Source organism: Phymastichus coffea, unplaced genomic scaffold (assembly GCF_024137745.1).
Source record: "Phymastichus coffea isolate CEN01 unplaced genomic scaffold, Cenicafe_Pcof_1.1 PCOF00003, whole genome shotgun sequence".
NCBI classification, from domain to species: domain Eukaryota; kingdom Metazoa; phylum Arthropoda; class Insecta; order Hymenoptera; family Eulophidae; genus Phymastichus; species Phymastichus coffea.
In genome coordinates this window covers 597,447-620,393 of record NW_026706814.1, presented here as the reverse complement: position 1 = coordinate 620,393, position 22,947 = coordinate 597,447, and the positions used below count along the sequence as shown (strand labels likewise).

The window sequence follows — 22,947 nt, the reverse complement described above, 5'->3', positions numbered from 1 at the left end:
GTCCACAAAGTAGAGAATATTTGTTCGTTACAACAACTATTAAAAGAAATAGCAAACTATATTTTTGATGTGTAATTATTGTTTTATTTTTTTTTAATATGTAACTAATGGGACAAAACAAAATTAAAATCCAATAGTTAATCTCACAAAAATACCTATCAATCGTTAGCACACTGAGAAAAGAAACACGCAATTCTACACACCAGCGTGAAGAAGATAAAAGTTTTAAAGTAGCATTAAGAAGCATGAACCATTCAGTAGATACTGAAGAATTAGCGACAATGGCTGCTCACCCGTGCATCTGCGACCGGTTTTCCGCCCACCTATGGATGCACGCCTGCCACGACTCGCTCAATGTACTCAGGCGACAATCTGAGGCATAATGCCCCACTTGTGACATCAAAAGCAGACCGACCTTCTTTGTGCTTGGTTACTTTAGTATTGGTTGACGTTGGAGCACTCCGAGATTCTATGTTTCACTCGATTACTATAGCATTTTCCTTGAAAAGCGATCCGGTCTGGCCAGTTCTTTGGGCTTTGTGAGTGCTTGGGAGCCTGCGCCGGTACCTGAAAAGACGGGACTGCTCGCAGATATTTACTAGATTTTTCGCGAGTCCCTTGGGTCCTAGAGTTAGGGTATTGCTTCGATGCGTATTACACGGAACTGCTTGCGACGTATCATTCTACCTCCGAGTAGCTGCCTGACGAAGCTCCAATCGCGGCAGTATCAGAGGATTTTCCCTTTCTCTTCCTTTTCTTCGCTTTTGACTTTTCTGCCGAAGTCATGTCTACCTGAGCAGCCACAGTAATGGCTGCGATGTGGCTACTTTTGATCTTGCCCGGGTACGCCGCATCCTCGATCAGCAAGTTGTTCTTAGTAGAAAAGGGGTATGCCACCTTTTCTCGTACTGACTGTGCTTCTCCAGCTTCCTCCATAGTACTTGATATCGCACAGGAAATAGACAATGTTTTCGAGATTTATTATCCATACGCCGGGTTTAGTCTCGCCTTGGCCAGCCGGACTTGCTTTTTTTCGGAAGGAAGAAGTCTCATCCGCCTTACGACGCTCTCAAACGTAGTGAGGTAGTCTGCTATCGTCTCGTCCTCTACCTACGTTCATCGAAACAATACGTCGTAGAGCTCCTCTCTCGACAGTGTCCGGCAATAGCCGTGGTAAAAGCTGGTCGCAAATTTCTGGAACGTGTGCCATGTTCCGAGTTTGTTAGCCAGTCACACCTTTGTGCGATTGAGAAAACCACATTCAAAGCTGGTAGCATCTAGCGATCTGGAAGCCGATACATTTGCACACAGCGCTCGAGTTTATCCAGACAACACTTAATCGATGAACCCGAAGCTCCGCTTTAGGTTTCACATGCAGAACACCGTCACAGCATCAGCCTGTTGTCCTTTCAAAAGTCCCCGATCACCTTTTGGGGGTGAGTCGCTGGAACTCGAACGTGCCCAGCTCTTCACAGGTGGCCGGTATTGGCGGCGAGAACATGGCCTCTGGTCTTCGCTAATGGAACATCCCTCACTCACCTCGCTAGAGTCCGAAGAGCTTACGTTTCAGTCTCGCCGCCGTCTGCTCGATCTCCTCCCACGATATGGTCGTACCTGGTTAGTCCCGTTCGACGACTTCAGTAGTGACACGAAGCCGGCAGACCCAAAGTTGTTGGCCTAGTTTGATGTTCCCTGCCATTCGTTTCGAAGGCTGTTATCAGCTGCTCTAGCTTATGTGACAGTCCATAAAAGCTCGATCACTTGGGACTCGGACTGATTCTCTGTCTGCTGTGCCGCGAATATCGTACGCGTCAGTGTTGCTCAAGAGACAGGTGGGGCGATAGAAATTTGAACAGACGAGACAACATTTGCGCCTCACGCTCCCGTGCCAAATCCGAAGGCTTACAATATCAGCACCAGCTGGTCAATCATGGCCGGATCCATCTGGCTAAGTAAGTGACAAAGTAAGGTTAGACAACCTCCCCGCTCCCTTACCACTTCCACGTCGTGAAACACTCAAGATAACTATGAACGCCTCGTCTCCCCCTTCCAACTTCGATTCGGACAACTCACTCTCAGCACCTCTTCCAATCAAGATGCGTTAGGCGATATCCATCCAGTCGTTCGACCCCGAGGTCAGAGGGGAGTACTGAACCCTTCTGAAGCAGGGGGTCTCGTTACCTTCCGAGGGATTCGAGGTCGTTCCGCGGACCAACGCCTGCTCAAAAATTACAGGGAAACTCTCACCTAGCCCTGAATCCCAACTATCGCCCTGAGCTAGCTCCGGAAAACAACCGAACAGGAAATCCTTGGGGTACAGGAAAGTGTCCGTCTTCGGCTGTGATGCCATCAGGAAAGTGCAAAAAAAGGAGTCCTGGAGAATAACCAGCTCCATCTCTAGACTCAAGCCTTCCTGGAGCATAAGCTCGGCTAGCTGCTATGGATGAATCTTCAAGATACGCGCCGCAGCTGTTGGAGTTTCGGCGTCTTCGATAGGTAGCGAATATATAGATCCTACTTTTCTGACGTGGTTGGCATTTTCCCTGATCTCCCGAGTAAGTGTACGTTGCGTCAGCCAACCCACAGACCTAAAAAATAGAAACGGCGAACAAGGGTAGGAATATTTCCCGGTGCAAGCGCACCCTACTGCCATAGATGCTGTCGGAACTTCTAAGAATGTGCTAAATCCTCGTAAATAGACTGCACACAAGCCCACAAGGCAGATCTACCCTACTCTTGCAACATAAGCAAGCGCCAGTACTCATTCCTTACTACTAGGCCTCTGCATTGAAAAAACACGAGTCTCTTACGACCGGCAACAAACAATCCAAATAACGAAAAACAAAGAAATTCAGCAAAAACCCTAATTTCGTGGAAAATGGATCTCCCTGACTCCGGCAGTACCCGTTCGGTCTTACGTAATACCACCCCAGTTGCAGCGCCGCGACATACCGTGTTGCAATCAAAAATTCAGACTAAAACCTTCTGCGCATGTGCCTGAGACGCTCGACTAACCTTAGAGTCGATTATTCCCTGTTAAGTCATTGCGCACCCAATGGGCATGCGCTTCGTCTTTGCGTCGTCTTCTGGGCACCCGGACTGCTACTGCACAACCAGGCTAGACACTCGGGTTCCAATAACGGTCATTCCGCATCTCACTGAGCTACTGCGCAACCAATCTAGCCACTGCACAGCAAATCCAGTTACTGCGTACCCAATCTGGCTACTACGCAGCCAAATCGGTCTACTGCATAGTCGATCTGCTACTGCACTCGCCAACTACCTCTACTTAGCCGCTCCGACAAATACGTACCTTAACCTGCGTGCCTTCAGACCTGTCTTGGCACTCAGGTTATCTACGTGAACTCACAAAATGACTAGAAGAGAACATACTAACTCCACGCCGCTACCACGCACGCACATTTGAATTGCAAATTTTTCTATCACTGCCTGCCAACTCGCGTACCTGAGCAACCTTCACTCCTCAATTATCTTAACCAAAAATCACGTACGCGTCGCGAAAATACTCACCAAGGATGCCATTCAACAGGAATGTATTAATTATGGCCGTTTCCGCTAAGGATAGCTCACAACCACTCGTACAAATTCTTTAGAGGGGAGGATTCGGACAATAAACAAATGTAACAGTGACTTAACATAAAGGTTTTTACTCATCTATCAACAAATATATATACAGAAATAGCGATCCAAACGCCGGCTTCCCTATACGCACGAACAACAAATACGTATTCGCGATAGCGAATCGGTGGCAAAGCTGACACCGGATTTCCCTATATACTCTTAATTCTAACAAATGAAAGTCGTACAAATAAAACGCACGACCGACGATTATGGCCAATCGAGGAGCTGGCAAGTCTGCCGTGCTGCACGTCGACAGTTGGCGCTGGAAACATGCAACAGAGAGAGAGAGAGAGAGAGAGAGAGAGAGAGAGAGAGAGAGAGAGAGAGAGAGAGAGAGAGAGAGAGAGAGAGAGAGAGAGATCACAGCACCAATCTCATCCACTATCCTCTCGCTCGACGGTGGGTATTGTCGTCATTCTTGTCGCTGCTGTAGGTGTCATTGTCATCGTCATCGTTGTTGTTGTTATTATTGGTATTGCCCACCGCTCTGTTACGTGCGCACCAGCGTTACCTCGCCAGAATCCTCACACGCACCGAGCCCGGGTATATCCAAAAAATGGCTTGGCGTGACCCAGCCAATAATACAAAAATACTTCCACGCATCGGACGTGTAAACAACAATGAAATCGTTGGTGTGGTCGTGGGAAGAAACTTCTAGAAAATAGACGAAAATCGGCATGCATGACGGCCCTCTGCCAATGCCTAGCAGATACTGGTCGAACAAATCGGCGCGGGGGTGCGCGCGTAACTCGTAGTTCTCGTTATTCTTCTCCATTTCTCTCTATCTTTCCTTACCTCTGTTTGTCTGCCTGTGTCTCTCTCTCTCTCTCTCTCTTTCTCTGTCGCTACGCTCTTCTTCCCCTTGCCGCCTGTGCTCTCCTCTGCCGTACTAGCGTTGCATCCCGACATAAACAAAACAAACATGAATGCGTGCTCAATACGCGCACACTCTCAGATTGGCGTGGCGCGCGAATATTGGCGAGAGATCAACGGAAAAATACCAGTGGAGCCGTGATTCTCCGTTATAAAATATCAACAGAGTCAGACTAAACACTAAATATGTCTAATTGTAAGTAACATCAAAATAAAATTACCATAGCGATACGAAATATCACATCAAATAACTGTTCAGACTGACCGAAGTAAGCGTAATAGTCACGATTATCTACAAATTTAAACGCATGATGAAATAATTAGTCCAAAAAATCCATTTTCATGAATTAATTAAAAAAATGAACACAATGCTTTATTTATTAACCGGACTATTCAATAAAATGTCATAATGAATAAACTGAAATTACTTGGTATTCACCGCTGATTTGCCAAAATACGATACCAGACATTGTAACAGCAACATATACAAATGATGCAGTCATTATCTCATAACATCAGTGAGGCAACAATAATATCTTAATAAGTATAAAATTACATAGATAATTATCTATAAAATTGGCTCATCTCGTGAAGAATAATAGTAAATAAAAGTAAATCAATACGTTGACACTACGAAAAGACACCTACCCACCTGTTAGACTGTACGACTGATACATTCCGCAAAGCAACTATACAAAATATTCAGGTATACATCTAGATTGAAGACTTACATAGAAATAACATATTCATGGAACGTAAGCAGCTAGGACTATAAGGGAGAAAAATATATTGGTTTATAGTAGAGAAATCGAAGCTATCGACTGAAAATAAATTAAGACTATTTAAAACTATACTCAAACCAATTTTGACTTACGGCATTCAATTATAGGACGCTACTTCAAACTCGAATATTAAAATCGGAAAACATTTCAATGAAAAGTTACATAATATCGTATGGGCCACGAAATTATTCCAAATAACCTACAGGTTCGATCAGAAATTAAAAGTTTCAACAAAAATTATACGACTAAGACCATAAAATCAAGCCTACAACCAACACCAGACTCAAAAATAATAAATTATTGTATACATAAATAAATCCTAATCTAATTATCATAATCTAAAATAAAGACAAAATATTCATTGGATTATTCTCCCAAATCTCATATACATATTACAGATAACAGTAATATTTACTCATTATCTAAAATATAAGACATATTGTAAATAAACTTAGTTCGAAAAAAATGTATTCAAGCAAAATTTATAAGTAAAAAATATGATCAAGAATAACGGCACACAAAAATCACTGAGCGGCATCACTGAGCTCGAATCCGAAGTCCATTAGACCCTAGTATATATGGGCAAAGGCATTAGAAGGTGAAGTGGAGAAAAAAGTCATTTGAATGGAAATACGAGGGTGGTCCGATAAGTACTTAGCCTCACCGCCCAATGGCGCCACTCTCGCAAAAGAAATATTCTATCACGTAGTACAACCTTCTCGATGGTTACTAACAAGATTTCAGCCGGATCGGAGTTGTAGTTTATTTTTGAGAGCGTGTGAAAGCAAGTGTGTCCGTTGATTTTTGAAAAATGGAAAAAGAGCAGTATCGGTCGGTAATTCGATTCATGTTTTTAGAAGGGAAATCGCGCAGCGAAATCAAAAAGCACTTGGATGCTGTGTACGGTGACTCTTCTCCTTCGATGGCGACCGTCAAAAATTGGTTTAACGAGTTTCAACGTAGTCGCACGTCGATTTTTGAAGAGCCACGTCCAGGTGCTTTGAAAACGGCTACCACGGAGGATAACGTGACAAAAATTCACGTATGGCAGATCGACGATTGAAGGTGCGCGAGATAGCTAAGATCGTAGGCATCTCAAAAGACCGCGTGGGTCATGTCCTGCATGAAATTTTGGGCATGAGAAAGCTGTCGGCGCGATGGGTGCCGCGTTTGCTCACTCCGGACAACAAGCGCAACCGTGAAACAACTTCAGAGCAATGTCTGACGCTGTTTAAGCGCAATCCGAAGGAGTTTCTGCGTCGTTTCGTGACAGTCGACGAAACATGGATCCACTGGTATACACCAGAGACCAAGGAACAGTCGAAACAGTGGACTTTAACCTGCGAAAGTGCTCCGAAGAAGGCGAAGACTGCCCCATCGGCCGGAAAGGTGATGGCCACCGTTTTCTGGGATTCACAAGGTGTGATCTACATCGACTACCTGGAGAGGGGCAAAACGGCCACAGGGCTGTACTATGCCGATTTACTGGGTCGATTCGACGTCGAATTGCAGAAAAAACGGCCCCATTTGGCGAAGAAAAAAGTGCTCTTCCACCATGATAACGCACCGGCTCACACCTTCGCCGTCGCCATGACCAAATTGGTCGAATTAGGCTACGAACTGCTGCCCCATCCACCGTATTCTCCAGATTTAGCCTCGTACGACTTCTTTTTGTTTCCAAACTTGAAAAAGTCACTCGCCGGGCAGAAATTGGAGTCGAATGAGGAGGTAATCGCTACCACGGAAGCCTACTTTTCAGACCTCGAGGAAACGTATTTTTCAGACGGGTTAAAGAAGTTGGAGCATCGCTGGGCCAAGTATATCGAACTAAAAGGAGACTATGTTGAAAAATAAAACGCCACTTTTCCAAAATTTTCGTTTTTCTTTTGTAGGCTAAGTACTTATCGGACCACCCTCGTAGTTACCATATTTTAAGTTTTTTTTTTAGATCACTGATTCCGAATTTGGGCTCCATTTAACTCCACCGTGTTAAGGTCGTGGTTATAATCAAGGTCAAATGCGTTTTTTCTTTGCAAAAAATGAATTTTTGATTCTTGATTCTGAAATAACGGAAAATTCCACGCCCAGATATCTATTTTATTTGTTTTGTATCATAACTACCAAGGTCATTTTAAGTTCACTTTATGTTATTATATGGAGGGTTCATAAGACAATTGCAAAAATTCGAAAATGTGGGATTCATGGGAATAGACTACTGTATTAATATGTTTTATATGGTAAGGAACTATCAAAGATTAGGATGTTAATAAAAGAGAACGTTATAAAGGAAAAAAAGAATAATAGCCGTTCACCAACAAGTACCAATTGTTAGGTCAAACAAGTTTGACATGAAATGGACCCCATATTCGGATTCGACGACCACCAAAACATATTAATACAATAGTATAGTTCCATGAACACCACATTTTCGTATTTTTGCAATTGTCATATGAACCCTATATATAACACAAAGTGACCTTGGTAGTTACATTACAAAATAAATAAAATAGATATCTGAACGTAGAATTTCCGTTCTTTCATAATCAGTAGTCAAAAACTCATCTTTTACAAAATAAACACGTTTTGTCTTGACTTTGACCTTGACATTGATCCGTTAAAGTCAAATGGAACCCACATTCGGAATCAGCAACGCAAAAAAAACCTAAAGCCTGGTGACTTTTTTCGTTGAAATGACTTTTTCTCCATTTCACCTTTAAATGCCCTTGAGACAAATATGCTGCGGTCTAATGAACCCCGCATTCGTTCTTAGCGATTTTAAATACAAAAAAATATCTATGTTGCATCCGAATATCAGGAATGTGGTTTTTTTGTATGCCGATGTAATTATTAATAATTATTATCAATATTTAAATTAATATGTAAATTCATCAATTTCTACATTTTTTAAAACATAGTACAACGTATAACTAACGATAATTATTTACTGGAATAGATAAGATATCGGTGGCAGCGAGAGTTATTAGCTTTAGTCAGCATAATGCTTTCAACGTAAACAGGCTATGAATTCCATAAACAGTTGGCAGGCTATCGAATGTTAAATGATCGCTTACAATAATCGGCAGTCTGTAAACTGATCAAGCAAAAGCAAGCAAATTGTAAAGAAGTCATTTCGATAGTATAGTATTCCATGAGCCCCCGTCAGTCGAATCTTTAGTAGTCTGCAAACGGTCAAATTCTGTCGACTACGTAATACACTGTTTGAACCTGAGTTTGAGCGTTTTTTTAAACATATTTCTATGCCAACATTATCATTACTGAAACTTTAACGAAATATTTAGTTTACATATGGAAAGCGCTCATTCAATCACGATAGTCGAAGCAGGTTACAAATATCAACGAAAATAAGAGTATGTTCGGATACACATGTTCCTTAAAGATTCTTGATAAATAAAACCAAGTGTCATCAGACACCATGTCTGATCAGAAACATGTAGAATTATTCCTTGAATTTTCAACATCAGTGTTACTGTATCAATGTTACCGTAGTGAATATTTCGATCTGATGACATAAGGAAACCTAACTCTCTGGAACACGGGTTGAAACATAGTGAACAGCCTTCTTTTACCTTACTTAGATACAGATCTTTTACCTTACTTTGAAATAAAAGTACCTTAAAGAACCTGTCTCATGGGCATTTGTGTAGAGTCAAAGATTTGAATTCATGATATCAAAAAATAAAATTCCACTTGAAACCATGAGAGACGTAATAATGAGCTTACCTCAATTTTGTAATTGATCGAACTTAGTAAACACCGAAGTAATTGATCGAAATTCAATTAGTAGATTTTGCCTCAGTATACCATTTGCGAAACAAGAAATTCTCGAGTCATTAATAACATACCAAACTCAGCAAGATTTATATAGACCGGAAAATCGAGCTTACGGACAGTTCCATTTTTGGTAGTTGATTCGCAATACGCGATAACTGAACGATTAACTTCTCATCTTGAAATTATATTATAGGAATTGTAAATTAAGCTTCTTAACTTACATTAACGATTATTATTCAATTTTTGCAAATGTCAAATTTATTTATTTCATCTCCTTACCCACAAAAGGAAAATAAACCAAGCGAAGTGCAGAGCCTCATAAAGAAGCATAGCAGCTAATCACATCGTTTATTGATAAACCCAGGTAAGTCCTGTTACTTTATAAATGGATGATTCCAGCAGTTTTTTAAAATTGGCTGCGCAGGGGGGTCAGCCGATTTTCTCGGCGATTTTTTCTATGATAGAGTATGTCAAAAGAAGCCTTTTGGCTATCTCAGATTTTCGTTAAAATATATATATGTCCATATACAGGGTGAGTCATTTTAATTTCCCCAGTCTAATAACTTTTGAAACAAGCAAATTACGCAAAAATGTTTCAGACCAAAGTTGTAGGGGTTCAAGGGGGACATCTAGGGGTGACTTTGAAATTGACCTTGAGCTTGACCTTGACGGTTTTCTCAAGGTCATTTCTATTTTTTTAATGGAAACCCCTATTTCTGATCTCAGGATCAGAAAGAGCGGGAAATTTTACGTTCAAGTATCTATTTAGTTTTTTTTCATAAGAACATAAACAATATTTCAGTTTTTACTTAAGAAATTGAAGCCGCTTTCAAACATCAAAAGGTTTAACGAGCATCGAAGACCTTTGTCGTACTTCTATTCTCAATGTGAAGCAAAGGTCAAATTCTTGAAAATTCTCTTATTTTTGTTACATTTCGAGGCGAAGCTTTTATCGCATATGACCGTTGTTAAATAAACTTCCAAAGAATAAGGGACTGGCCATGTACTAACGATGCTGATGTTTAAGATCATAAACTTCCTATCTTTAGCACTACCCAGGAACAACGACGTGGACGTAATAGGATTATGTTCCCTCTGGGGTGCTTTATTAACGTGAGTCCCCTTGCCTCTCACGATTCGGGGTGCTTTATTAACGTGAATCCCCTTGCCTCTCACGATTTGGGGTGCTTTATTAATGTGAGTCCCCTTGCCTCTCACAATTCGTGATGAAACTAGAATAAACTTATTTCCTATCAGTTTTGCTCGAAATTATTACCATTTACGTCGATGCATTGCCTGAGCCTCTGTTCGAAGCTTTCAATAGTGCGCAGTAAGATATCTCTAGAGATTTGTCTACATGCAACTCTAATCCTTTCTATCATATTCTCTCTTGTTGTGGGCGCTTCGGCGAACACAGTATTTTTTAAGTATCCCCAAAGGAAGAAATCTGGGGAAGTTAAGTCCGGTGATCGTGCAGGCCAAGCAACTGGACCACCTCTTCCAATCCACCTTTGTTGGAAATTTCTATTTAAAAACTCTCGTACAATTAAAGCGAAATGCGGTCCTGCACCATCCAGTTGTATCTACATTCGACGTCTAGTCTCAAGATCTACGTCTTCAAGTAAAAGTGGGAGATGATCCCTTAAAAGTTCTAAAATAGCATTGCCGTTGACGTTTTCTTCAAAAAAGAATGGCCCGATGAGATGACCATTAACTATTCCACACCATACATTTACACTCCAACGATGTTGATTATCGACTGGTCTGTACCAGTGAGGATTCTGATCAGACCAATAATGACTGTTGTGACGATTCAATTGGCCAGTACTATGAAACGTAGCTTCATCAGAAAAAAGGACATAATTAAAAAAATTCGGATCCTGCAAAATCATCTGTAGAGCCCACCGACAGAAATTTACTCTGTTTCTCATATCATTAGCGTTTAATGCTTGCGTTAAGGTAATATGATACGGATGATATCTATTACTTCTTAAAATTCTAATAACGGTTCTCTGAGGTATTCCTGTTTCTCTCTCTATTTGTCGGCTGCTGATATGAGGATTTAGGTGAACCAATCCTAAGACAACCAAAACCCTAGCATCTCTATCATCATACTCATGTCTTGGTCGACTTCTTCGTAGATGCCCTTGTCGAGCTCTTTCTTCAAGACGATGAATGGTACGGTGATCAGGATGGCGCCTTTGTGGGTATCGAATTCGATATAACCTTGACGCTTCACGGTAATTACCTCTACATTCTCCTAAAATCCAAATCATATCAACTATCTCTGTTGGGGTAAAATCAGCCATATTTAAAAGATTTTTTCAAAAAACCTCAATACAAATCAACAAAGGCAAAGATCATAGAAAGATGATACAAATTAAATATTACTGAAAACAGAGGCAATATTGTCCAAATTAGATTTCATATGATCGATGGCAATAAGAAAGGTCTCTTATTCAAATATGAAGAAATAATGATAGTGATACAATGAACACAAGCATGGTTAAAACAAAAGTAATATTTAAAGCTTTTTCAAAATTGAAATCACGACTGAACGTATTGCGATTACTTTCTAAACGACTTCCAAATGTAATAGATTCTTCATTGAACATGAAATTTATCCTTATGTATTTAACTTTTACTCTTATTTCTTTGCAGAACATCAGATTGATACTGAAATAGTTTCATTAATTTAATAGACTTGTAATAGCAAATTATTAGCAACAACTTCCAATATTTGAAATTTATTAATAATAATCATACAGTCCGGTGAAAAATAAAAAAGGATAGGGAACGGAAACAAGAATAGTCCCGTAAAATTTAAAAAAATTAAATTTAAAAAATTTTTAAATTTAAAAAATTTGAATCCTGTAAAATTTCCTGCTCTTTCCGATTCCAAGGTCAGAAATAAGGATTCCCAATAAAAAAATAGAATTGACCTTGAGAAAGCCGTCAAGGTCAAGCTCAAGGTCAATTTCAAAGTCACCCCTAGACGTCCCCCTTGAACTCCTACAACTTTTTTCTGAGTCATTTTTTCGTATTTTGCTTACATTGTTCGATTCTTGTTCCAGGATAGTTTTGACCTTAGCATGACCTTAAGGGTTTATTTTGACCCATGTTAAAAGATGTTATCTGAATGTAAAATTTCCCGCTCTTTCCGATTCCGAGGTCAGAAATAGGGGTTCCCAATAAAAAAATAGACTTGACCTTGAGAAAGCCGTCAAGGTCAAGCTCAAGGTCAATTTCAAAGTCACCCCTAGATGTCCCCCTTGAACCCCTACAACTTTGGTCTGAAACATTTTTGCGTAATTTGCTTGTTTCAAAAGTTATTAGACTGGGGAAATTAAAATGACTCACCCTGTATATTTTTTCAAAGTCTGAAAATCTGCCTGTTTTTGAAAAATCATAGCTCCGCGAGTTTTCAATATTTTTCAACGTGCGACATCTCATTTGATTCGTCTACTTTTATACTTTCAAGAAAAAAATTCTTCATTTATAAAAAGTGACAGCTACCGGGTGTACTCTGACGATATTTGTACGCTTTTAGGGTCAATTTGATGCTCATATTCCGAGCACTGTAACTTGGCCAATTTTCAATATTTTTGAACCAATCGCGTGTCATTTTTTTTTGTCTTTTTAAGACCTATAATTTGAGACCCGGCGCATCTCAATGGACGCATTAAAACTAGAGATATAGCCGTTTGAAAATGACCATTTTTTGAAAAAATCGAAATCGCCAATTTTTGAAATCGTTTTATTTGAAAATGAAAAAGGGTCATATTGTGAAAATTTTAGAGCATGTTCTACTCGATTTGAGCTAACTAAAACCGCCTCAAAGTAGAAAAAAAATTGAATGCGTTTTTTTTTTCGCCTTTGAAAATGTCTATTTTTGAAAAAACGGCCAAATTTTATCGGCTATATCTCTGGCTCTAATGCATCGATTGGGATGCGCTTGATCTTAAATGAAAGGTCTTAAAAAGACAAAAAATATGACATGCGATTGGTTCAAAAATATTAAAAATTGACCAAGTTACAGTACTCGGAATATGAGCATCAAATTGACCCTAAAAAGCGTACGAATATCGTCAGAGTACACCCGGTAGCTGTCACTTTTTATAAATGAACAATTTTTTTCTTGAAAGTATAAAAGTAGACGAATCAAATGAGACGTCGCACGTTGCAAAATATTGAAAACTCGCGGAGCTACGATTTTTCAAAAATAGCCAAAATTAGGCAGATTTTCAGACTTTGAAAAAATATATATGGACATATACATATATTTTAACGAAAATCTGCGATAGCCAAAAGGCTTCTTTTGACATACTCTATCATAAAAAAAATCGCCGAGAAGATCGGCTGACCCCCCTGCGCAGCCAATTTTAAAAAACTGCTGGAATCACCCAAATATGTATAATAAATAGCTAAAAACAGAGAATGATTATATGTACTTTTATATCAGTTGTAATGTCTTCACAACAAAGCTAAGACATTACAACCATAATAATTGTTACTATAATAAAAGTCACATAATTTGTGGTTTACCAATAGAAAGCTGAAATCAAATCATTCTATTTATCAAAACAATTTTAATCCATTCATAAGTTATGTTAATTAAATTTTTTACTCAACATATTCAATCCAATTTACAAATCTAAAAAAAAAAAATAGATTATTACGTCTATCTTTATGGACGAACGAAACTTATGAATGGATTGCACTTTTTAACAACTTTTTTTTAAAAGAAGCATTAAATATCATTTTTCTATGATAATCAAATCAGACTATAACTTGTTTTCTCAACAATTATTATGTTTTAAAGCAAAACTTGATTTCTTAATATAACAGACAAAAAACAGTACAATTACCGAACAAAAGTCCATGAAACAGAATCAAAATACTTTCTCTAGTAAAAGAAAACTAAGTTTGATAAGAAATCAAGTGTTTAGATTAGACATTATTTCCCTAGTAAGCTCCAACTTACTATAGATATGTACATTTAAATAATTCATACAAAACAATAATTGGAAATATAGAATAACAAATAACATTTTATTTTTTTCAGTACTTACAGGAAAAAGTGCTGGTGCCATGTAGGGTTCCATAAACTGATAGTAAAGTGACATTATTTTTACAAGACACTGTAGAGCAGCTACTTTAATTTGTGTATTGGTAGATTGTGTGGCTTCACAAACAACTTCCATTATAAAATTTCTTTCTGACTAAAAAAAACGTTTATGTAATATTATGATTTACAATTTCATGAATAATTTTGTTAAAAAGTTATAAATTAATTTATATAAAATACAATCCTCATATTATTCTAGACATTTTATAATAAACTGTATATTTTCTAACGATAGCAGAAATAAAAATATTTTGCACTAGATTTTGTCATCTTCGTTGTACTTCAAGTTCGTGTATAAGTAATGCAGTGTCGTCTACTTTCAGTTTGTATAATCTTTATTATTTTTCTTTACACCTAGTGAAAAGTGTGTGGTCATAATAAATAAAACATGCAAAATCGGTGGAAAATATTTAGTCATATTGGAACAGTTGTTACAACCAATGCAGAAAATTATCGGAGGAAACTAATCTACACAAAAATATAGATGAGTGTTAGACAGACGTTGATATCAAACTATCAAAAACCAGGCAAAACATGGCAGAGATATCGAGAAACGAACTGCGCCATCTTTTGCCTAACCAGAAAAAAAAGTACTTTTATCGATTACAATTGTTTATAAAAAATTATTTAAACAAATTATCAAAAATTTCGGAATTTTGCAAAACTGAATGCGGAAATCGATTCCACGGACAAAAACAACAAAAACCTATTTAACGTTTTTTTTCAGAATTCAATTTGTTAATGTAAATTAAGAATGAACAATCGTGCGCAAAGTAGTAAAAGTTTCAATAAATTTCCGAGTTATCAACCCAATTATGGCTCATTGCCGTGACCTTTTTTATATTTTCTGCAAATAGATTTGCAACATTTCGTACATAACCATTCAGTTCTTGTCGAACACGTACTTATCTCGCATTTTCATACTTCCTTGTTTCATGATGTGTTCTGAAAAATTTTCATGCTTCTTCTTTTTCCTGGGGGACGTACTGATGATAGCTTCGCAATATAATATTCATAAACTTCTTTAACAATATCTTTGGAACCTTTCTTTTCATCCGGATGGAGTTTATTGTAAGTCACCGTAGCGTTTGCTAAAGATGTTTGAATAAGTCGTATGAAAAGACACCATGTCCATTTTTTACCTTGGATCGAAGGTATCAGAGCATTATAGTATTGACCGTGGAGATCGACATCACCCATGTGTTGATTGTACATGAAAAAAGAATGAGAGAAAAGAATGGAATTTTTCGACGATTCCTGCCATTTTTGCATTGCCACTTTTGGTTCATTTCATGTGTAGTTGAGAGAATCGATACGGGTTTGGAAACCATTACCGTAATGAAATTTAACCTTCAATTTGCTTTATGCTTAAAAATAGTGGTTCTTCTTGTAGCTTTTTTTGGCATTCCGACCTTCTCTTTCACACTATTCTCCCGGACAAGTGCCTGTTGATGATAAACCATTCCTCTTCAAATATATCATTAGGTCTGGATTAGAGAAATAGTTATCAAAGTACACGTGGTACTTACTCAATTTTTCTTTTTTGGTTTCTTCTAACAAAGTAGAAAGTAATTGTAGTACTACTCTAGAACTCAATCCAACAGAATCTTAAACACTTCGTGTGTTATTCCCTGATTTTTCCTGTGTAAATATTGAGGTCATAAATGTAGCCATTAGAAGAACAAAGTGCCCACATCTTTATTCCAAACCTGATAGGATTATTCCTGATAGACTTCTTGATACCAAATTTACCGAAATATTTCACCATTACCTCATCTACCGACAGGTTGTAGTCAAAGAACCGAATTTCATGCAATTCCCACGGAACATTTCATACAGCGTTTTACTTTCCAAACTTTGTCAGATGGAGTTTCATCTTGATGTTTGTAAAATCAAATGTTCTTCTTGATAGTAACGAATTTATTTCTCGTCATAAATACGGAAATGACTGGACACCCTAAAATTCGTTTTGCTGACCAAAAATCATAAAGACGGTTCCTAAAATTGAAAATAGCAATAATTATGATTATAATAAATCTTTCTAGATCATTTTTAGACAAATCGAAATATTTCTAAGCAGTAGCTTCCACAACGTGATTCTTCATCGATTCCGAGAAGAATAACTTGAATAATTCGAAGGAATTTTTCAAAAACAATGGAGAAATAGCTGACAGATTGGAGTTTTTCTCGATATTAGAAGATATATTATCCAGAGTATCATCTTTCCAATCGTAAATATAATTGGCTCCAACAATTTTTGAGTACTTGTGTAAGTACTTTTCACATGTACGTAAGAACCTGTAGGAAGATCATGAGATGTTACATCTTCTGCTGGATCAACATCCGAATCTTCATCTGAACTTTCACGATCAACAGAAACAAATGCTATATCGACATATTGATCTTCGTCAATGTCAGAATCCTCAACTAACTCAGGTAAATCCCTAACTCTCTATCTCGACATATTCCATTGCGTTATCAATACAGAATAATATGATCTACTTTTATGAAAAGTTCTATTCCTAAAGTTTTGTTTCAAGAGATAATTTTTTTTTCAATTGATGTACCACCGTTAGCCTGCCACTCGAACGTGATCTCTAACACGGAAGGTTTTGAAAAAAATAAGCTCATCTAATTATAGCATGCAAGTATACATCTAAGACAGACGAGAAAGATGATTTACATGCAAAAAGTTTATTTCTGTCTTACACTAACAAATTGAATTATGACAAAAAAATGTTAAATAGGTTTTTGTCGTTTTTTTGCCCGTAGAATCGATATCAGTATTTAGTTTTGCAAAGTTTCGAAATTTGTTTAAATAATTTTTTATAAACAACTGTAATCGACAAAACAAAACACATGGGTACTTTTTTCTTAGTTGTACAAAGGATGGCGCAGTTCGTTTATCGATATCTCTGCCAGGTTATGCACGGTATTTGGCATGGTCAATGCCCCTTACCCAAAGTGAGATTGTTTATAGGTATTTTATACTAACAAATTGAACTCTGACAAAAAAACGTTAAATAGGTTTTTGTCGTTTTTTTGCCCGTAGAATCGATATCCGTATTCAGTTTTATAAAATTCCTGACTGGTTTATAATGGGTTTTGCAACGATTACCGAAAATCGTTAGACTCGCGCGAGGTAAACGAGCGGCTAAGCGAGAGGAGCCGTGTTCGGTTCGCGAGAGAGAGAGAGCGCGTAGGGGCAATGACCGGGAGGGGAGGCTCCGACCGGCAGTATGACTGTGTTACTCAGTCTCTCAGCGTCGCGCTAACCTCCATTTTCGTGAGTTTTTCGTTTCCTGGTGACTTTGAGAACTTGCGTGCGGTGTGCTAACAGCAGCAGCAGCAGTAAGTGCAGCGGCAGCAGCAGTGAGTGCAGCAGAAATAGCAGCAACAACCGTAGTAGCAGCGACAGCAGCAACAACAACAGTAGCAACCGCAGCAACAGTATACAAGGCGGCACAGCGAGCAGCGAAGCGGCGTTTAGCAATTTGTTGTTCGGATACGGTTGGCCACCGTATCCTCATCGTTCTCGCGGTAGGTGCACCTTTTCCCCTTTTTAATTGTTGTTACAATTAGCGTGCGAATCCGCGCAGCGAGCGCGAAGAATTTATTTGTTGCGTGCGAGCAGGTAGTTCGCGGTAATCGCGGTTTTCTCTCTCTCTCAATTTTAGCGTGTCTTGTCATTCACGCGAGCGTGCGTAAATCTCTCGGCAGATTCCCCGTGTAATTGATTTTGTTGAATAAATCAATCATCATTTTTATTTAAACGAGTTTCGGTTATTTAGTCTTTCCTTTGTCCGGAGGTCGCGTCAGTGTTTATTTACAGTGGATTCGAATTCGCCGGTTTCGTAGCACGAATCTTGCGAATACCGATAGACGCGAATCGACAACCTAGGTTCCAGCGGTGGCCGCACGAGCGCTACTAGCAAGGGGCGACAGCGCCGCCAAGCGGTGAGTTGAGGGAACCCAACTCGGAATAGTAAGAGACTCTGCGCAGGCGCACTCCGAGACAAGGTAGGTTACTGTGCTTTAAGCACAGAGATAACAAGGCTTCGTTTAGTCGCAATAAAGGTATTTTCTAGAGATTATCGACTAAGCGACAGCCTGTTACAGTTTATATAATTTCTATTATTTAAGAAATATTACATTATCCTTGATATTTATAAATGTTACTCAACATTGTAAACTTTGCTATTTTTTTCCTTAAGTTAGTTAATGAATAATTATTTATAATTTCGCTGGCGTATGTCTTTGGCCTCCGCTGCCCAGTAGCGATTGTTGGCGCTCGAGACACAAATTTCGCGGGAGCCGAAAACCTCTACACGCGTTTAAAAGCTAACGTAACCAAGCGAATTTCAAAGACGTCAAATGAGAAATTGAATGTTTCTTTTTCTTAATTTTCGGATAAATTAATATTGCGAACTTTCGGTTGAGCATGAAGAAATAAATATTAACTGTATATTTATAAAGAATATCTACCTGTTACACGTACAGTCGCTACTTGAGGCAAAGTCTAATGTGGCTGTGAGATCCGCTTTTTGCTTTAATAGTTTACTGTATCGTTTATACATTTATACTTTATAATAAATTAAGTTCGAATTCTAAGATACTTTTGTAAATTAAGTGTCCGAGAGCAGGCATGAAGTTAACACAATAATATACACTCCCGCCCAATAATCTTTGCCCACCTGAGAACAAAACGACTATAACTTTGAAACTCCATATCTCGGCTGGAAATACACCTACAGAGCTCTGCGGGGGCTCATTTGGAAGCGTTTTTCGAGAACTTTTCAATAGTGTTTATTACAATCATGCTTAGATATTTCCCTTGCAGATAGGACGGCGAATATCAAAACAAAAATTACGAAATTTTTGCTTTTTCTTTAACCGCTTGCCATTTCGAGAAAAAAAATCGTAGAAAAATTCTAAACATAGCATTTTTTAGCTCTTTTTCTGCACTATCCAAAACACTCATTCAAAAATAATTTTCGTCTAAATTCAGCGATTATATGAGCATTTCATTCAAAAACAGCATCTATATTCATTGCTCTGTATCTCGGAAAATTCGAATTGTAGAAAAAAATTTTCTTGGAAGAAAATGCTCTATTTTGTAAGTAGAATACGTGAACGAAATTTCATAATCATATGAAAACATTTTTTTTTCAGTCGTAATATCAAGTAGTCTAATTTTTTCAATATTTCACTTTGGAATAATAAAACAGATCATTTATACTCGAAGCTATTCTATTAATTGTAGACAAATTTTAATTGTATGCAAATCTCGATCAACGAAAAATCTAAGTAGAAAAATTAATCTAATCTACCAAAACTGACATAACTAATGATTAGTGAAAAAAATTTTTTTTAATGTTGTTCTAATCTCCTAAAAAATTGTTTACCATAGTAACATATTATTGAAGTATGGCACCGAGAGATTTTAGTAAACGTTATCAAGTTATTGGATTTCACATAAATGGTAAAAGCAATCGTTTCCGCGGTCTACCAGAGCGCTTCTTGTCTTCAACACTGCCGCTACATTTAAATTTATTTACACTGTAGTCTACGGTTCGACGAGGAATATTGAGAATACTAGCAATCTGACGATTGCTTTTTGTTGGGGACAGGAGAGCAAGAATAAACAATTACTATATCGTTTGAACGGGTTTTATTTTATTTTACAAAATCAGATACAAGGTTATTAAATTAACCGCGCACGTCTACACGACTTCACTGAAGGAGCGGTCAGGATAGAGTGTCGTCGCTTTTTTTTCTCACCTCCCGCTTCATTTGCTCGGCTTTCCCTCTCCTTGTTATTTTTTGCATTGGCGTAGCTAAATGAGGTCCGAAGGGGGCCAGTGTCACACTTCCCTCCGCTTCGCTCGTGGTTCGCCGGTCGGCCCCGGAAATAACCCTTGTGTTATTGCCGGGCCGTAAGATAAAAAAAAATCATTTGCAGCAGGTCATAGCAGCCTCGGGAAGGGGCACGGCCCGTATCTCCCTCCCGAGCTGTAGCGTACGGCCATGGATCTGCCCAGTAGCAGCCATGCTCGTCAAACAAGCGAAGCCATGGAGGGTGGCCGTTTCAATTAATTTCCGACACATGTACCCACGGCGGAGGCGGATAGTCGCGACGACACACTTTCCTACCATCGCACGCAAAGACTTGACTCCTTTTTTCGCAACGCACGCTGTACATGCCTCGACGCATCGAGTCGCCAACGCCTCGCATATACCCCACTGACTACGGCCTCTGACCGAAGAGGAAATTTCGGGTTTTCTCCGGCGCGTTGCGTCACAAATCACGGCTCGTCGCGCGTTGTTTAACGCGCAACCGAGACCGAAAGCTTGCTGATGTCTTCCGAGCAAACGCTCAACAACTGCGGACGTCTACTATTTTTTTTTTTTTTCGATCCGTAACACTTTTACCATTTATGTGAAATCCAATAACTTGATAACGTTTACTAAAATCTCTCGGTGCCATACTTCAATAATATGTTACTATGGTAAACAATTTTTTAGAAGATTAGAACAACATTAAAAAAAAATTTTTTTCACTAATCATTAGTTATGTCAGTTTTGGTAGATTAGATTAATTTTTCTACTTAGATTTTTCGTTGATCGAGATTTGCATACAATTAAAATTTGTCTACAATTAATAGAATAGCTTCGAATATAAATGATCTGTTTTATTATTCCAAAGTGAAATATTGAAAAAATTAGACTACTTGATATTACGACTGAAAAAAAAATATTTTCATATGATTATGAAATTTCGTTCACGTATTCTACTTACAAAATAGAGCATTTTCTTCCGAAAAAATTTTTTTCTACAATTCGAATTTTCCGAGATACAGAGCAATGAATATAGATGCTGTTTTTGAATGAAATGCTCATATAATCGCTGAATTTATACGAAAATTATTTTTGAATGAGTGTTTTGGATAGTGCAGAAAAAGAGCTAAAAAATGCTATGTTTAGAATTTTTCTACGATTTTTTTTCTCGAAATGGCAAGCGGTTAAAGAAAAAGCAAAAATTTCGTAATTTTTGTTTTGATATTCGCCGTCCTATCTATCCTATCTAAGCATTATTTTAATATACACCATTGAAAAGTGCTCGAAAAACGCTTCCAAATGAGCCCCCGTAGAGCTCTGTAGGTGTATTTCCAGCCGAGATATGGAGTTTCAAAGTTATAGTCGTTTTGTTCTCAGGTGGGCAAAGATTATTGGGCGGGAGTGTATATTCAAAGTAATTAAAATGATATTTGAAAAATGGCTTACTACGAGTAGTATCGATTGAAGTGTTCTTACACGAATGTCAACAATCGTTACAGAAACCTTAGAAAATTCAGTACTCGAAGTGGAAGATGCAAATGTGCTAAAATTCTCGGTCGCTTGCGATATGGAGTAAGAGTATTTCGAAAACAACTAGAAAGTTCAATCATCAAGCAACAAACATAGTCTGATTCGATTGAAATTGATGTAACTAACATTGAATCTGTTCAATAAACTATGCACGACTAACAAAAAGCCAGAAGTATTCATTCATGAGGTGAAGAAACCACTTAGGTGGTGGAAACTGCTCATGACGTTCACCCCCAAGAACCGTTCTTTCAGTATATCTCTTTTCTATAAAACATTTTTTTTTTGAAACCAACTGAAAATTACTTATTACTATGTCACAATGTTATAAGTTATACCACGGATCCAGGGGGTTGCATCTCTTATTTTTCACGAGGGTGAAAATATTTTTTTTAAATTTTATTCTTGCAAACTAAATGAAACTTCTTTTATTCGGAAGGACATTGAAAACTACAGGTAACGTATTTCGAATTTTCTTTTTAAATTATATATAAGTGAGTATGCCCTTCTTCAGTTAAATATATAGTTTCCTTTTAACAAATAGCAATGATAACCACTTTGAATGAAATTTTAATGTAAGAAGACCTAAAATAATGAGAAATGTATATCGTTATATATGTCAATAGCACATTCAAAACGGTAAAAACTACCATCAAATCTCACTTCTAAAATCAGATTTTCATAAGATTACTCCATTTCTATAGAATATTTTATAAATCTTAAAATACACAATACTTATACAATGATGCTTTTCTAAAAAATTTATTCCATCAAAACGAAGCTTTCTCGAATTGAAAAAATACATAAAAATTAGTGATTCGTATCATTAAACATATTCAAAGATAATAAAAATATGTTTTTGATCACTTAAATAGTTATTAATTTCTTTAAATTAAATATAAAGAAAGAAAGGTCTCATTTTGTAACCAACAATATTCTACATTCTTTAAATATTGTAATTGTAAAAAGCAGTAAAGTTAATAATAATTACGTTTACAATTATTTACGAGAACAATTAATTATTCCAACATTATTATGACCATAAGTTGCATTACATTAATATTATTATTAACATAAGTTTTATATTCGGAAGAAACGAGTTTTCTGGTGTGAGTCACTGGAATGTTTTCAACTTGCTTATCTGCTAAAAATGAGCAGGTTTCATGATCATCATGTGCTTACCATTTATATTTTTATCGAATGTTTTGTTGTGAGTCGGTGCTATTCTGCGAAAGAAATTTTTGCGAAATGTTCGAAAAAAATATATACATATTCATATCATTCAAGTCTCAAAAAAATTTCAAAAGTAGTAACGCATGTAAGTTTTAGGTCATATATTTCAGCCATGTGAAAAATATTATATTG

The 22,947-nt window shown here is 37.6% G+C and overlaps 1 protein-coding gene across 4 annotated transcripts in view; it reads right to left on the bottom strand.

The window, feature by feature from the left end:
* LOC131665082 (importin subunit beta-1) overlaps positions 1 to 22,947 on the bottom strand; it is a 534,754-nt gene that overhangs the window by 150,190 nt on the left and 361,617 nt on the right. For all 4 annotated transcript variants that reach the window (XM_058936708.1, XM_058936715.1, XM_058936699.1 and 1 more), the window contains one exon: positions 14,162 to 14,311. In XM_058936708.1, the coding sequence (XP_058792691.1) occupies positions 14,162 to 14,311 (150 nt within the window). The remainder of the gene's footprint in view (positions 1 to 14,161; positions 14,312 to 22,947) is intronic.